Source organism: Phaseolus vulgaris, chromosome 7 (assembly GCF_051622355.1).
Source record: "Phaseolus vulgaris cultivar YP4 chromosome 7, ASM5162235v1, whole genome shotgun sequence".
Lineage (NCBI taxonomy): Eukaryota > Viridiplantae > Streptophyta > Magnoliopsida > Fabales > Fabaceae > Phaseolus > Phaseolus vulgaris.
Window position 1 is genome coordinate 54,047,016 of NC_143504.1, and position 17,832 is coordinate 54,064,847.

Sequence of the window (17,832 nt, forward strand, 5' to 3'; positions counted from 1 at the left end):
AAAGGTGTGTATAGAATGTATTGCTAGCACTTTTCTTAATGAAAATAAGTTATCATTTAATTGTTTGAATATTTTTATAATGAAAAAACAAACCAATTGCGTACATCCAAATCAAAAGAAAATATAATAATTTAGCAAAATAAAACGCATCTCATTATATTCTATTTGGTTTCATCTTTTCTTTTCTCAATTATAAGGAATAATAAACTCTTCTTTTAGTATTGATTACTATTTTTTATTTAAATTTATGAAAAAAGACTTTATTAATGTGACAATCACTTATTCATTAATGTATTGATAATATATCTCATATGTATAATATCTTATTGATATAAATAAAATTCTCTTAAATTATAATAGCGTAACTAATATAACTAAGGTTAAATACGTTTTTATTTTTTTAATATATATTAAACACGAAATTAAAAATCGGTTTTTGTTATTGGTCTAAATTTTAGATTATCAAAGTGTTTATAATATGAAAGTGATTGGAATATGTTCTTCTAATTTAAATTCTAAAATTGGTAACTAAAATTTTGGTATCGAATTAGATACCAATTTAAAAACTATTTATTAATAATAATTTTTTTTAATTTCTTAAATAATATCTAATTTAGTTAATATAATAATTAATTATTTTTTATTTAATGAGTTTTGCTAGTAATGTAGGATGTAAAGTTTAAATTACAATAAAAACTAATTTCGTATTACAGTGTAAAAAAATATATTTAAATTATGGAAGAATTACTTGTTGAATTTTTAAATATTTTTAGAGGAGAAATGAAAGTTACAATAGAATTAATTAAAATAAAGTAGATTATTTTGTTTGTAATAAATGATTAGTTGTGTTGTAGAGCAGCAATTAAGAATGGAGTGAAGAGAGTGTGTTTGGGGACAGAGACAAGAAAATTTATTACTCCGTTAGTGATGCCGGGGAGTGTAATACTAGAGAAGACATTAGGGTTGAGTAAAGCATGAAAAATTCTTGGTTTTGCACAAACCAAGATTGCATCGTTTTGGGACACAGATCCAAATTGGAAGCAGTCAAGGACCTACTTTACAGTTACTGTACAGCAACCACGATCTGTCAAGCAATGAAATGTCAATCCATATTCCATATACATTGCTAGTCAAACAACTTTGACCATTCACCTTTCATTCTAATCACCACCACCACACACTCTACTACTTATATTTTTACCCTTGCCAACCAACTTCCACTGCACAAATCCTAACACCACCACAGCAAATTTCACTGTTTAACCCTGCATTTCACTTTGTCATAGTTATCAGGGTCTACTAAAAAGCTACTCTGCAACCTAGATTCTCGCTACGTAACAAGTACTGTGTTGGCTGCACTTCATATCTACCAAAAGCTTCCTCAAGATGAGATGAGACTCAATTATTATTGTTCTTGTTAAAATTTAAATATTGTCAAGTTCACAGTACCCAAAGGAATCAAAATGTTATCATATTTCATCATCTTTCCTTCTTATTTTTCTTTCTTCTAGTTTGCAATTATCAGATGTTGGTAAGGAACCTTATTTTGACGGTCAACAACAACAGTGATACGTAACTGCTAGTTTTCTGCGTTTCACTAAGAATTTCTTTCATTATTTTATGCCTCCCTTCGTTTCTCTCGAGGAAGAGAAGCCAAAAACGATAACATGGTTTAAGATAGAAGATAATAAAACAACAATATAACAATAGGGAGAACATGCATGACTCGTGGCATTCGATATTCTATTTTCGTTCAAGAAGTGGGTCCCCACACACTACATCACGATCAATCTCTCACAGTGGTACCCCAAAAGCTCAATCAACCTCCCATCAAACCTTCATGTTTGATGTTATCTTACAGGCTCAGAAACGAGACGAGTTCATTGGTTACTTGTGAAATGGCTCAACCCCATAGGCGACCCTAAGGAAGCAAACTTTGCAAGTTCTTGGGGTAGGAACTGAGGTCCACCACCACCTCCTCCTCCTCCTCCGCTGACTCCAAGAAAATCCCTTGTCAAATTGTGCTCCGCGGCGCTTGAACGAAGCTTCAGCTTCACAGGTTCACTTTGCAACTGCGCATTGGTTTGCATCACGAGTTGGTCAAAACTGTTTGATGAATGCGTCAATGAGGTAAAATCAGTTGCAGCAGTGGTATTACTTCCCAGCATCATGGCTGCACCCCCGTTGTTGTTATTATTGAGACTGGTAGTTTGTGAGGAAGGTGAGTTCATCACTCCAAAACTACCACTGAAAATGGAAGGGTTGGTGCTTCTGGTGGATCCCATCTGCGCTGCTTTCTGAAGAAGAGCAGTGGCTGACATAGGTGAAGCAGGCTTTGAATTCTTGTTTGGACCCTCAGAGTTATAAATAGACGCCAAGTCCACTACAGTTCCTCCTGCTTCCCCTCTTTTACCAGTGGGAAGTGACGACAGAGAAAGATTTGCACTGGAGGAATTCGAACCCGCAGGCACTCCAAAATTAGACACCATCGATGTAGAACCCATCAAAGCATTAGCCTGAGCCATTTGCACAATATCAGGCAAACCTGAAGAAGAGCATGACGACATGTAATTGGGCCCCACATCGGGACCATTATTGTTGCTGTTAACATTACTATTATTTATCTGGGGATTCCCCTGGTTCAACCACAGTGACAAGCTAGGCCTTGGCTGTTCCATTCCATTAAAATCCAAGCGAAAACCATGTGAACCAAATTGTGGAATGCCAGAAACATTTTGAAGACCTTGTGCTGCAATTAGTCCATGCCCTCCCAAACCAGGCTGCGAGTTCATCACATTACCACCCTCTTCACTCTTGAAATTTAGATTTGTTGACGTAACTGAGGTGAGTCTCGCACTCTCTTCTGCCAAGGCATCGCAAAATGCTCTGTGGGTAATGAAGCTGTCCTTCCTGTTCAAAATCCATTGGAACCCCATTAATTACCTCGTCTTATCATCCTCCAAAATATACATAAATTTAGGAAGCATTAAATTTGAAACTCTACGCACCAATGAAAAAACATCGGACTTGTTACATAAATATAGTACTACACAATTATAAGCACGCATTTATTTCACTTAGACACATTTACAATTATAACAGCAACATATATATTAATTAAATTACCTGGAGAAGAGGGTGCCACAGTCGCATTTGTATTCTCTAGTGCCACAGGTTTTGGCGTGGGCTTTCCAATCTGATTGGACTGCGTATTTCTTGGAGCATTTTTCACACTTCCACTTCTTCTCGCCGTGCTTTCTGCTGAAGTGCTTTTTGATGCCAGTGAGGTCGCCGAGTGCTCTTGCAGGGTCGTGGTGGACGCAGGATTGTTCGGGGCAGATATAAACTTTCTTCCTTACCTCTTTGTTGGACCTCTGTCGTAGCTTCCATGGAAGGTTGTGACCCCTTCGGTGAAGCTGAAGGTTTTGGTCTCTCTGGAACCCTTTATTGCATATCTCGCATATGAATCGGTTCGTGGCCATGAGGGTCTTCGGCGAGAGAGCAATGACCTCGGCATCTGGATCTGTAATATGAATTTTTTGAAGAAAAAGATAAGCTAACAACATAAAAGTTTATCATGACGTTATTTGAAGTGCTTTGATTAATGAAGGAAGATGAAGATGAAGATGATGGTAAAGACCTGGTGTTCCTGGAAGGTTTCTCTTCTTCTTGGGAGGGGGGTTAGGTTTAGGGTTAGGGTTTGTATTTTGCTCTTGAGTGAAGCCTCCGATGGAAGTGGATAGGGAAAAGGGGTCACCGGGCATCATTTGCATATTAGAAAAAGGGGAAAATGGGGATTTGGGCTATATTGGATTGGGTGGCTAAGCAGTGAGCAGAAGCAAATAGCGAAGTTTCAAAGGTTTCAGACAGTACAAAGAAGAAAACAATGGTTTTGGAGTAGCTAAAGCCAAGAAAAGAACATAAATTCTTTTGGAGGGTACCCAAATTCTTTAAAGAGAGTGGATGGCTTTATATATATCGTTCTGCCAAAAGACAAGAAAAGGCCATAAACGAAAACTTGAATCAAACCAAAAATATTTAAAACCTGAAAAAGAAACTATATACTAATGCAAAGCATGAACTTCCAACTGGTGGTGATCTGGTTTCTCGTTTGTTTGATTTCGTTTGTTTGAAGATAAAACCAAAAGCCCATATAAACCATAAGATGGTTGTAGATAACACTCCACCTCTACCTTATCTCTCAGTCTCACTCTCTCTCTCTCTCTCTCTTGCTGTCTTTGGTCTTGAGGGTAGTCTATTTCTCATCTTATTTACTTGTATCCTCAAAGACGGTGGTGAGCCATATGTTTAGATGGGCCACCACACGGACATTACATACACGCTCTCTCTCTCTATCACTACCTCTCTCTTTCACAGTCACACACAGAGACACACAAAAACAGACAGAAACCACACGCACAATCGTTTTGTGTCTTGTGTTTGAGGGAGGTTTCTTTTGCCTTTTTGCCTAGTAAACCAGAAATTTGAATATGAAGAAGTAGGAGGGTTGTGTCTTTGTAGCGCTGTGGCACACATATATTTGAGCACAAACATCAATTGTTTGCTTTAAAAGCCGAAAATATTTTTGAAAAGGCATTCCAAGTAAGTAAGTACTATTAGCTTTTCGTTGAAATGAATAAAATTATACTATATATATTCTGATGAACATCTCGAGAGGTAAATAGTACAACAACTACAACCACTACTAGTAGCAGTAGACTAATAGATATAGTTGCGAGGGTTGTGTCTTTGACTGCTTGTGTTGTTGTGCTTGCAGTAGATATAGGAAATCAAGGTTAAAAAAATAATGCTGCGGTTCTTGAGAACCAGCGAAGAGTCTCAGAAAAAAGTGTTTTACCTTTATTAGATGCTTTATCAGGTGTGGAATGATTAAGCCATAATTACAGCCCTGAAGACCATTCTTTTTTAGCATGCGAGAGATTAAATCAGATCAGACTTCAGGGTCAGAGATCCATTCACATTCACAGACACTGATGAGAAGAATGTAGCATGGTATTAGAGAGATAAGAAAAAAATGTTTATTTGCATATGATATTATTAATTTTTTTTATCAAGATATTAAGTTCATATGTGGGGTCCACTGGGAAGGGTTCTCTTTTCCCAATGCAAGGTGATAGGACCGTCCGTGATACCTCTGTCTTTGTCAGACAAACGATGTGGGACCCCAAGATTAGACCGTGGGGGACCCTTGATGCACCGTCCAATTCCAAAAAGTGCGAGTGATGAAAACTTGTGCATTATGTTTCATGAGAAGGGTTTATGGCTAAGACTAGACTACTACACTAGAGGGATGTTGTTACTTGTTGAAGGTTGAAGTTGACGTACGTATGTACGTGTATACGCGTACATTTACGTTAAGATACCACGAAACATGTCTGGGAATGTGATCGTATTGTTTTGTCATCACGACGACGATGTTACCTCATAAAGCTTAGGCTTGCTATGCTGGCTGGCCTAGCTTGTTGCTCGCACCAGTATTCGTGATGTGATCACCAAAGTTTGGTGAGATGAACTCTGTTATTTCCTCTTTTCCCCGTTTCAAAAGCTGTTAGACTTGTTTCTTTCACAATAAATCATGTTTTGTTCTGTGAACAAACGTCAACTGTTGTGTGTTCTACAGAAAAGGACCCCACAGCAAAATTCTCCTCCGAATAAGTGAATTCATGTTTAGGAATGGATAAAGATTTTTAGCACCTAAACAGAACTAACAAGGCCATATGATTACATTTTTTTAGATATGTTCATTGCTTATTATGACTTAATTTTGTAAAGAAACTTGTTGAAAGAAACAAAACACTGCTGAGTAATTACTGTACTTGTGTTTGCTCTTCATTTATCAACTAAATGATTTCTGCACAGAAAAGGGCTCAACCATTCCACTCCCTTTTTAAAGAAATTTGCCGCTGACTAATAAGGTTTATCGGTGAAATGTTAAACCATTAAGTTATTATTCACTGAATTACTAATTAAGTTCAGAATTAATGTTAAAAAACTACATATGATGCAAGTACTTGACTTGTTCTAGTGCAGAAACATATTTTTAATACTTTTTACAGTACATGTCCAACTGCATGAACTTCAATTAATTTTCCATTGAATAAATTTGAAACTGATCCACTTCTTTATGTTATTGGTTGCTTTTTCTCTTCAAAATTTGAACCGATTGAATGAATATAGCCATCCTTTTGTTAATAAGCAATCTATCAGAAGAAGGTGTGCCACAGATTAGTTAGAAGATGAGATATTAACGTATTGGTATTTTTGGCTAAATAATAAACTTGTGGAACAATAGGTGATAACTTAATAATTATATCGGGAAACAAAAAAATTGTACAAGTAATATTCCTAACCAAACGCAAACTTAAGGGCAGATCTGAGGATTACTTGAGTGACAGAGACACCTCACCTTACAGTCACACTAGCATAATTAATGAGATAATTACTTGATGATGACCGAGCCAAGACAATCATTTAACAATCTCTTTCTTTTGTTGGATAAAATTCTTGCAATTCATCCAATTCAAAGTAAATAGATACCCTATTTCGAATTACACTGCATCTAATAATTATGACACCTTCAACTTTTCTGGGAACAAAAAAAAGAAGAGAGAAAGGCATCTAGAAATGTGTCGTACCAAAATGCATTACAAGCACATGCATACACAGTTGCACAACCCCTCTATTTATTACTCTTTTTTCTACTTTAGATGAACAATAACTATTTAAGGAAGCCAATAATCTGCAGGTTATATATGTAATATTGGCCATGCTCCTGCTCTATACCATATGTAGTCCACGATATTAAAGATTACTGAGAGCTTTGAAAATTATATATTTTTCCGATTCCTCGTCATAACTTCTTCTGTCTATTTCCAACAACCCTACATGTCTCGTGTGGGAACAAATATTGCCATCACAAGTAACAATATTAGCCTTTTCTATTTCCACCTCAACTAAACCACAACTACTGAGGTTAATATGAGGATTACTATTCCATATAGAGGGCACCGACTGAATCAGAAACCATGCTCATTTTCTTGTGCAAATGGTTGTTTAGAGTCTGTATACACGCATCATGATGGTTCATATAAGCCTAGACTAGTTGACTTTCACTTCAAAGGGTTAGATGAGGAGAGGGTGATGGTGAAGATGAAGGTCTGAACCTTTACGTCTCCTACCTATTTAATTATGTACTTACATAATAGGAGGACCATCCTACGTTATTGATGCTCCTTTTTGAATCCATCAGCATATTGGAAGAAGAATAAGATCACATATAGTTGTAGCCTGTTAAAAAATAGTGCTTAGATTGGCAAAATCCCTTTGGGGCGTCATATCCAACAGCCAGCGTTAATTAGATTTCTAAGCCATTACCTCATTTGGTCTCACCATTTAAATATGGTAGTTAATGGTTAAGGATGGAGCACTCCAATTTCATCTCCTCCATTTTTTTTTTGGCGTGCACATACACAACTTAATCAATAAATTAAAGGAAGGTTCAGAGTTTCAACTCTCAAGAATTCATGCAACAATCAAGTATCATGAATGATAGTAAAAAAAAGTTGCAGCAGAAAAAGAAGGTTTGAAGTAGGAAGTGATTAAGATTGCAGCAGCATGATGTTGAGGCATGGGGTAGGTAGTGGAATTGGTGAGGAAGAGAATTAGGTGAAGAATAGCAATCAAAGGAAGAATTAGTAATGAATTAGATAGATTAATTAGATAATAGAGTGTAGTAGAAGGTGTGGGGGCCAAGAGGATGTGTTTGATTTTTTGATGGAATTAAAGAAAGGAAATGAGCATAATAATTGAATTTATAATAATTTGGGGAAAACGTAATGTGTGATGTTATAAAAATATGAGACAACTCAACTGCTTTTGGCATCTTGCATTCGGAATTTCCCTTCCAATCTATATATTATTTGTTTCCTCATCCTCATTTCAGTATCCTATGAGTTACTCAGTACCCCACGTTCACACACATTCAAACCCCATGTGATAATTAATAATTTCATTGCTACAATATATATATATATATATATATATATATATATATATATATATATACCAGAGAGACACACTGAATAATTTCACTCATTTCAAATAAAAATGCATGCTCAGAAAATATTATAATCATTAGATATACATCACACTAAAATATATATATATAAATAAAAATAATTAACATATATGATCGAACTAATTGACCAATTAGTTATGCTCGGACTAATTGACCAATTCATCAATATAAGTATATATAAGTTTTAGAGCATATAAATGACAAGAGAGAAAATCTAAAGGACTAATGGTATAGTGTAAGGTATGTTAATCATTTCCAAATATTTATCTTGTTTATTTATTTAATATAATAGTGTTTGAAATTGTGATTAAATTATAATATATAAGATGTTATCACACATATCAATTATATGGGGTTGGTCTTAATAATAATAACTTGTTTGAACTTATTTCTTAATTGATATCTGTACATGTGGTGGTAGTATTTTATAGAAATTAATTAGTGTAATTTATGGATTAGCAAGATCTGCAATTTGATTTGTAGGTAGGGCAGAGAAAAGGAATGAAACTCACAGGTATTATATAAAAATACATATATTATGTCCATTCAGATAAAGACATCCCTCACACATATCCATTCCATGGATTCCCTGTCTTCTGGGCAAGTGTATAGAAATCGAAGGCCCCATCTTTGTAAATTATTATAATTTCTCACTTTATTTATGCTTCTTCTTCTTCTTCTTTGTTTCAAAATCTTATAAAGGTTATCGTGGTTATGGTATAATGGTTGGGATTTTTCTAAAGTGTCCCCTTTAACTTATTATTATTTTTTATAATCTTTTTTATAAAGGCTTCTCTCAATTTTATTTTCAAACTAAATTATTATATGTGATTTATTATTCATAAATGCGTTTTAGTGCTATATTTTCAAATACCTAATGTATGAACATTTTCTAGAAATCCTTTGAGAAAAATGTGTACGTGCATAAGCAAGAATTAATGTATTCACAAGAGCAAAAATTAATGAGATGTTTCAAAGCCGATTTCTTTATTGTATACTAGAATTTTTTTCTTTTCATATACCAAAAACATCATTCATTATTCAGCATGCAAATATGGAATGAAACCGTTTCTTCTCCTTCAAGTTTAAGGCATAAATGGTATGAAGAAGTGGTATATTCATGATCTCCAGAAACTCAATCTTTTCTATATATATTTGAGTGCTGATTATTCAATGGTTTACCTATTACATGATGTTAGTTATATGAATTACTATAGTTGATAGTTGAGTTTATCATAATAAATGTTATGATGAAATTTTACTCTGTATTCATTACATTGTACTTTATGAAAGCATAAAACTCTTAGTAGATTAATTTATTAGACGCAAATTATATCAATAAGAGTAAGTTTAATGACTAATATTTTTATATTTGTATATGTATTTTTGTGGTGATTATTCACTCTTACACGGGATATTTTTTATTTGGTGTTTATTCTGTGTTGTTTTTAGAAATTAAGTACTTAGAGATAAATATTAAACAGAGAATATGATTATAATCACTTCCTAATTTTTAATTAACATCGTTATGGAGTACTTATAATTTTAATTTTTCAGATTCTTTTTCCAATAATAAAGAGGGATCTCCAACACACTCCCCTCCCGAGACTGTCAACTCGTGCGTGGGACTGGACTATATATTTTGGGTGGTCCGATAGCGAGTGACACGATAGGTCCAACACAAACATTCGCTAGGATAGACTCGAAATGACTCTGATACCATATTACGAAGTGGACTTTAAGCCTAACTCAACCACATAAAATCGGCTCATAGGGTGAGGTTTGCACCCACTTATATACAATGAAAGGTCTTTATCTCTAGTCGACGTGGGATCTCCAACAATTTTTGAACACTTAGACTTTGATGAATATGTGTTTAGATTTTTTGAAAGAAGTGTTATAATTTGAGAAAATATTAACATATTCGACATCATAAAAGAAATCCCTCTTATGAAAGCCAATTGTTTAGGCGGAGTTTTTTTTTTCTATCAGCAATAAAAAATAAATAAATAGGAATCACTTCAGGGGTGGTCCAACCCTTATAAAAAAAACAAGACATCAAACACTTAAAAACGCGTCTACCAACCCAACACACCAGCACCCAGACCAACTCTAACCAGAATCAATGAAACAGTCTCATACAAACTAAAGGATTTAGAACCCAACTAGAATAAGGAAAATAAATGTTTAGGCGGAGTTGACTCACAATAATGTTCCAAATGATTAATATATAACATTTGAAATTGGTAAAAGGAAACAAGGCATCTACAATTTTGAAGAAGAACTCATAATTATGTTTTTAGGTGTGAATTATGCTAAGAACTTTATAATTCAACAAAGAAAAAGGAACACAAAGATGTTCATCACTGGACATTTAATCTGTAAGATTAAGTACGCATGAACAATAGCAATTGCATCTATGAAATAAAACACGAGCACAAATAAAACAATTACTATAAGAAAATCATAAAATAAAAACTAATTTTTAGTGACAAAAAATAATTAGTTGTTATAGTTACTAAATTAGAGATATTTTAGAGACTAAAAAATTTTTGGTTTCTAAATTAGTTTCTATTATTGTTAAATGGTTTATAAATTGGTATCTAATTAATAATCAAGGTTTTTGCTACCAAATTTAGAAACTAAATAATTGGTAGTTAAAACATCGGTTGCTAATTAGATACAAATTTAGAAACCAATTTTTTTTTAGTTTATAGAATGATATTTAATTTAGTTACTATAACAACTAATTTTTTTTTTTTCTAAAATTGATATCTATTTCATATTTTTCTTGTAGTTAATAAAGAATAAAGGTTTGTTTGGATTGGGAAAAGGATTTGAGGAACTGGATTTTAAAAGAAAAGTGTAAGAAAGTGAGGTTATTTGGATAAAAATATATTAGAGTGGATTTGTAAGAAAAATTTATTAAAATTTGTGAATGATGTGATGATTGTGGAAAAATAATTATTATTTATATTATATTATATAATTAATTATATTTATTTATTATAATATAAATATAAATATGAATAATTAATAATTAATAATATAAAAATATAATATTTATTTTATATAATAATTATAAAATATATATTTTTTATATATATATATATATATATATATATATATTTAACCGTTTGTTAGATATTTGTTTTAACAATTTATATATAAACATATATTTTTTTTAACAGTAAATCTTCGCATGATTGTGAAGAAAAAAATCCAAATTGATATTACCTCGTTTTTTGTTTTTTATTTCTTGAAATCTGTAATTTTCATGTCCTTCTTTGCCTTATGTGAATCACTAGTGGGAAACAAACATGGTATAAGAGATAGAGATGTGCGAAAATTGTAAACTCAAGAAGAAAAAAAAAGATGAAAACACTCCAGATATGGAGAATGGTGTACCACATATAGAAAAAAAAAGATAATTTCACGTTTTTCTAAGATAAACTTCAAGTGAAGAATCACCATTTGACTTCTAAAAATCAAGATAAGACTTCAAGAAATTCTTTCATACTCAAAAGTATCAAAATTTTGATATCTCAAAAAGTATTTTTTAGATAGAAGAAGTATGGTAGTGTGGTTATTCGTAGGAGGAATCATACTCAAATGAAAATGTAAATACATAGAAAATTAAAGTTAGTCTTTCAAAACCTTGAAAAAAATTATGAGGAAAATTCAAATTTCCTTATCTAATGTGCTGAAAATTATAAAGCATTGGATACGTGCTTTCCTTACTCCAAGTAGTCATGCTTTCCTTGTTTTCTTTTTTTCACTTTTGAAGCTCTTCATTGCTCATTTTTTTTTAACTGTCCTTGGAGTAGGCTAATAAAACATTATTCTAAAAAATACAGAAGGGACATTCTCTCCTCAAATGACATTTTTCTACAACAATTGTTTCATATTCACATTGCACAACATTGAAAATGTTCTTACTAGGGATGTGATCTAAAAAACTATTGAAGTCTTTGTCTTTCTCTTTCGGTCGGTCAGGTTGTTAGGTGTTTGGTTGGGATCTTTCTCGCCTTCGTGTCTCTTCTTTGGCTCTCGGTCTCGGGTGAGTACCGAATGGGGGTACCTGCAGAAGATACTCCGATGCTCAAGTCAGTAAAGCGGGTGATCGGCACTCAAGTAGGTGCACAGTAATAAATGACGTACATTTCTCCTTGGAAAGTGTGCTATTTATATTATTTTAATGGACTTACCTTATTGGGTCTGATTAGTGGAATGAATCACACTTAAGATTGCATTACCTAATTCTTAATGATAGTTTAGCTTCACTAATCTTGAGTTGAGCGTTAATGGTTATACATGTTGGTCGGTCATATCGGTACAGAAAAGATTCACCTTTGTCACATGTTGAACAAAATAAAGGAGGAGTCATGGTATCTATCCCAACTGAAATATCAACAGTTATGCAAACCTTTTCAAAAACTCTATGCATTGTCATGAGAGAACGAATTATTTTGGATATTTTAAAAAGTGAACTCATCTTCAATGTCAAAGATCTTGTTGTGAACCAAGAAAAGACCACCATAAGACAAGAAAATGAAACTACTAGTGGAAGAAAATGCTTCAAACATGGCAACAAATTATTTCTATGCAATTATGAATGCGTTTTGAATGAAACAATACACCTACACCTCTAAACATTTTGGGCCTATTCACCTTCTTCAAGGGAGATAATATTTTATGTCAGGAGAAACAAAATATTGGCAACTTAACAATATTGTCATTTTGGTATCCATGCAAACCTCTCATTAAGAACATTTGTTATTACCTCACAAATGATTCTTATAAATGATAGGATATTGGCATTGTTACTTAAGTTTGAAGAAAAATATTACTAAAAAATATCTTAATAAGTGACATCTCACTAAGTTATATCAATCTCGATCATCGTCACTAAGTTATACTTCAATAAATCAAAAATTTATTTCTTCAAAAATATATATCAATTTAAACTAATTATCCATCTATAGAAAATACTTTCTACTCAACTTTTTATTATATTTATAATATATTATTCATTTACAACTATATGATAAGACTTAATATGGTTTTAGTGTTAACCAAAAGTTAAGACTGACAAAAATTATTAACACCTTGATATTCCTGATATACTCGTAATTTGTTTCTTCATTCATTATTCTCTTGTTAACTTCTCAACTTAAGTGTCATTAGCATGTGAATTTTAATTTAGTGTTACAATTATATTCTTCATTAATGTTAACTTTATTCATTAGTTTTATCTCTCTTTTTTTTCTCAGCAATGAATAAATTAAATAATTGAGACACTTTAGGTGTCTCAACCTTTTACATTAAAAAGTTCTTTACCAGGGCCTCATCCCCTAACAACACCCCAACTAAAATCTTTTGATAAAGTCTCTATTATACCTATCACATAATTTTCTATTTATGTTGTCTTTCTATTACATTATTCATAGTTTATTAAGCCCAGTTTACCCTCATTTATGTTAATCATTCGTACAAAATACAAATATACATTTGAGTCAATATTATCTATACTTTCCTTCCATCATGTGGCTTGTGTTTTCCTTCCTGCAAAACAAAAAAAAAAAAAAAAATCTCTACTAAAGAGATAAAGTTAATAATACCAGCCCAAACAGTTTATTAGACCATATACTTAATTGGTTCATTCGTTAAGTGTCACTCCTGCTCCGGTTAAGCGAACACCCTTATAAATAAACATTACCCAAAAAATTGCAACCTACCTGAAACAATATCTCATAATCTCAAACTGTCCTTTTGTCATCTATTTCACATTTCCTTTCTCCTCTACTTACTGAGAGATCTCAAACATTTCTTAGGATCCATACACCATTGGAGTATGTAATAGCAACTGAATATTCTTGACTAGATATCCATGTCCACGCCTTGAGTTGTCTCAACGTGAAAATCTCGACACAATCTACTCTGTCATTCTTAAAGATAATTTGATTCCTTTTTTCCCATATTTTCCACCACTATCCACGTACAACTCCACCTCCTTTTGTCATTAGTTTTATCTATAATTCGATTCATACACTAAAATGTTGAATAAATGTACCTAAAAAGAAAACTCTCACGTGATCTGATCCGGGTCAGTTGCATAACTCCATTAGGGCCCGATTATTCCCTTTCAATAATTATTTATACTTAAGCAATAGAATGTGAAGTAATAGAAAAAATTATATCAAAATAGCAAGAAAAAAAATTAAGTCAGAATATTTGAAGGTAAAAAACATTATTTAAAAAGTACTCTTGTCGGTTTGTTAATTTAAAGGGTGTAAATTGAACTATACTAGTATAAGTTTTTACTTCAATTATAATCAATTAAAAAATAATAATTTATTACTTGATTCATACTTATGATCCATTAAATTGAAAATATGTTAATTCAATTTATAATATTATCGTTGGTGAGTCAAGTAATGATGGATAACACGAATAAGAAGAAGTAGAAAGAAACTTTCATAGCAAAATAAAAGAACAAGTATATATCAATTTTTAATGATTTAATAATTACATGTAATAGATTGAAGGGAAGAAAAATGAACCATTCGATCATTAATCACAAAATTTAATCCATTCAATTCATTTGTTTTTTGTTTTTTTTTAAATATGAATGGAATTGATTGAATTGTGAATGTATAAAATATTTGACTGGATATAAAAAAAAATTTGGTTCTACTAGGTCTTGATGTATACATAACGAACTTAATTAATGCAGTTCAAGAAACTTTTGCACCAATACTTATCAAATACTATTTTAATAAAAACTTCTTTCAATAATTTGTTTCTAATAAAGGTAACATCAAATGAAGCTGATAAATATTAACCAATGGTTTACTTTAAAAGAATTAATGGAAGGAAAGGAATAAATAAACAACTTAATGATGACAGCACCATTAAAAAAATTACATTCTATACATTATCATACATAATAAGATTCTTAAGTTTAATTACTTCTAAAACTATATCTAGTATATTTTTAATTACTCTATAAACAGAATTTTATATAAATATTATATTTATGTTTAGCAAAACTTTTTTAATTAATGTCTATTTTTTTCCTTTCAAAAACTTGTTTAACGTTAATAGCATATTCTCTGCTAAACAAACATTTTCACTCAATACAAGAAAAAATGATTTTAATAACTCATTACAAGAAAAAATGATTTTAATGTATTATTTAGTGGAGGTCAATATAATCCTAACACTACAATAAAATTATAAAATAGAAACCAATTTTAAAAACAAAAAATAATTTGTTGCTATAATGTCTAATTTAGAGACATTTTAGAAACTAAAAATAATTTTTGATTTTTAAATTAGTTTCTATTATTGTTAAATAGTTAAATAATTGATTCAAAATCAATAAATTTGAATCAATTCAGGATGGTCAAACCCAATTATTAGAATTAAAATAAAAAATTTATTAGAAAAATAATGTTATCCTTACTAAACAATTTGATAATAAATTAAATATTTTTATAAATAAAAATGGTTAGAAATGTTATATTATATTGACTAAATATGATTAAATTATAAATATATAAGTGGATGTTAATTTTGTTTACAAATCGATTTCAATTTTGTAAAATAGTTAAGTATAGAGTTTTCTTTTTAATGACCAATTATAATATGATATATTAATGATAAAAACTTCATTTTAAAATTTAAATTTGTGAGGTTGATTTAAATTTAAAAATTTATTTTATAAGAAAACCGTATTAAAATAATTTTATAAATATTTTTTTATAACTTAACATAATGTAATTTTCAGTATTCGTGATTCTAAAAAATTATGATTTTTCTTTAGCATCAAGCCCCATCCTACCATATTATGAGTAAATATAAATATTTACTCGTAACTTTTTATATCTGTAAAAATAAAAATGCGCATTCTTTCATTTAATTATATATATATATATATAACATATAACATTTTAATTTTCCTGTAATTTTTTCCTTTCTATTTTTATTTTCTAATATCTTTTAAATTAAATAAATAGAAACATAAATTAAAAATTAAATTTTTAGAATTTATTATTTTTATAAGGGTTAAATATGTTTTTTTTTAATTGTAGATTTTTTTAATAATTGTAATAAAAAAATTATTAGAATGAATAATTGTGTGTTTTATTTTTTCTTACATGAGAAACGAATTTTCTTAATTATAATATTTAATAACTTTTTAAAAGTTTGTAAAATAGTAACACACACGTTACAACTTTGTGTGGGAGTGAACCTAGTTATATATAATTTAAGAAAGAAAAATGGAAAGTACAAGCAGAGTTTAAAACAATGAATTTCACTTTCCTCGAACCACATGCAAGTTTCCAATTTTTGCTCCCTCAATTATTTTTCTTCTACTTTCATTACCTAACACACTTAGCACATTTTTGTAGCAAGAGATCGATCACCCTTTCATCACAGTTTTCAACATGAAAGCATGCTTTTTGTTTGAAAACTCATCACTTCAACTGTTTCTCTTCCTAATTCATTGGGACTGAACGTTTTCAATTAGCTTTTGCTTTTTTTGGGCTGCTTTGACTCTGATAATGTAAATTGGAGGAAACAAAGCATTGTTCATTGGTAAAATCAAAGCATCTTCTTTCCGAAGCTTTCTTTTTTCCAAAATTGAACCCAGCAACGAATCACTGTGCAATCTCTTTTCCATCATCACAATAGTTTGTTGTATAAGTTTATTTGGTGTAAGAAGCGTAAAGTGCGGAACCATGGCATAAGAGTCCAAAAACTATAGCACTGTTGAAATATGAATCTAATAACTGGGAAGAGGTACTACGTGCAGCAAGAAAAGCATATTATAAAGCTGCATGCATGCTTATTCAACTCCGAAGCAATTAAAAAATAAAAGGGGAAACGCAAACACATGATATCTCCTGTGTTTATGTGTTCCTCAGTTTTTATTAATTATTAGACATTTATTCCACAACCAAACACATAGGATTATGTGGAATCTGTTGGGAAAAACGGGTAATTTTCCCACTAAAACAAAACCCTAACAGAGCTACCCGACAAATAATATTGAATAAATAAAGCGGAATAATAAAAGAGATAAAGAGGAAAGAACACACCCTAAAATTGTTAACGGAGTTCGGCCTGTTTAGCCTAATCTCCGAGCACAGCAAAAACAGCTCACTTTTATTACTATGAGAGAAGATATTACAAATTGGGATATATATCAGTGAAGGAGGAGAGTTTAATTTATAACCCTCAAACCTCCTTCCCAAACAATGAACCCACCGATGTGGGACTTGGGATTAAGCCAAAATCAACAAATCTCCACCTTGGCTTAATTTCAAGTCCCACCTAAAACAAATCTTCTCAAACCATAACAAAAACAAACTTTACAGTGCTTCAAATTTGCGCCTCCGGGCGCCAACTTCAAATGTGCAAGATATTAACCAAGTCTAAACAGTGTTCAAACTTGGTCCTTGTAACCACCTTGGTGAGCATATCTGCAGGATTCTCTGTAGTGTGAATCTTCTGGAGAACAATCTCCTCTTCTTCGAGAATCTCACGCACAAAGTGATAGCGAACATCAATGTGCTTCGTCCGTGCATGAAAGACTTGATTCTTTGCTAAATGAATAGCACTCTGACTGTCAGAATATAACTCAAGTTGTTTCTGACCAACTCCCAAGTCTTTAAGCAACCCATGAAGCCAAATTGCTTCCTTCACAGCCTCTGTAATCGCCATAT

The 17,832-nt window shown here is 31.5% G+C and overlaps 1 protein-coding gene across 2 annotated transcripts; it reads right to left on the reverse strand.

The window, feature by feature from the left end:
• Positions 1 to 1,592: 1,592 nt before the first annotated feature.
• Positions 1,593 to 5,051, reverse strand: LOC137830271 (zinc finger protein JACKDAW). 2 transcript variants are annotated; one of them, XM_068637479.2, is made up of 4 exons: positions 4,859 to 5,051; positions 3,641 to 3,983; positions 3,127 to 3,523; positions 1,593 to 2,910 (listed from the first exon to the last, which is right to left on the reverse strand). In XM_068637479.2, exons 2-4 carry the CDS (start codon positions 3,771 to 3,773, stop codon positions 1,881 to 1,883), a joined length of 1,560 nt encoding a protein of 519 aa, XP_068493580.1. In that variant the 5' UTR covers positions 3,774 to 3,983; positions 4,859 to 5,051; the 3' UTR covers positions 1,593 to 1,880. The 2 variants fall into 2 exon arrangements, with proteins under 2 accessions (XP_068493580.1, XP_068493579.1); XM_068637478.2 differs by lacking the exon at positions 4,859 to 5,051 and having other exon boundaries at positions 3,641 to 4,626.
• Between the last annotated feature and the right edge of the window lie 12,781 nt (positions 5,052 to 17,832).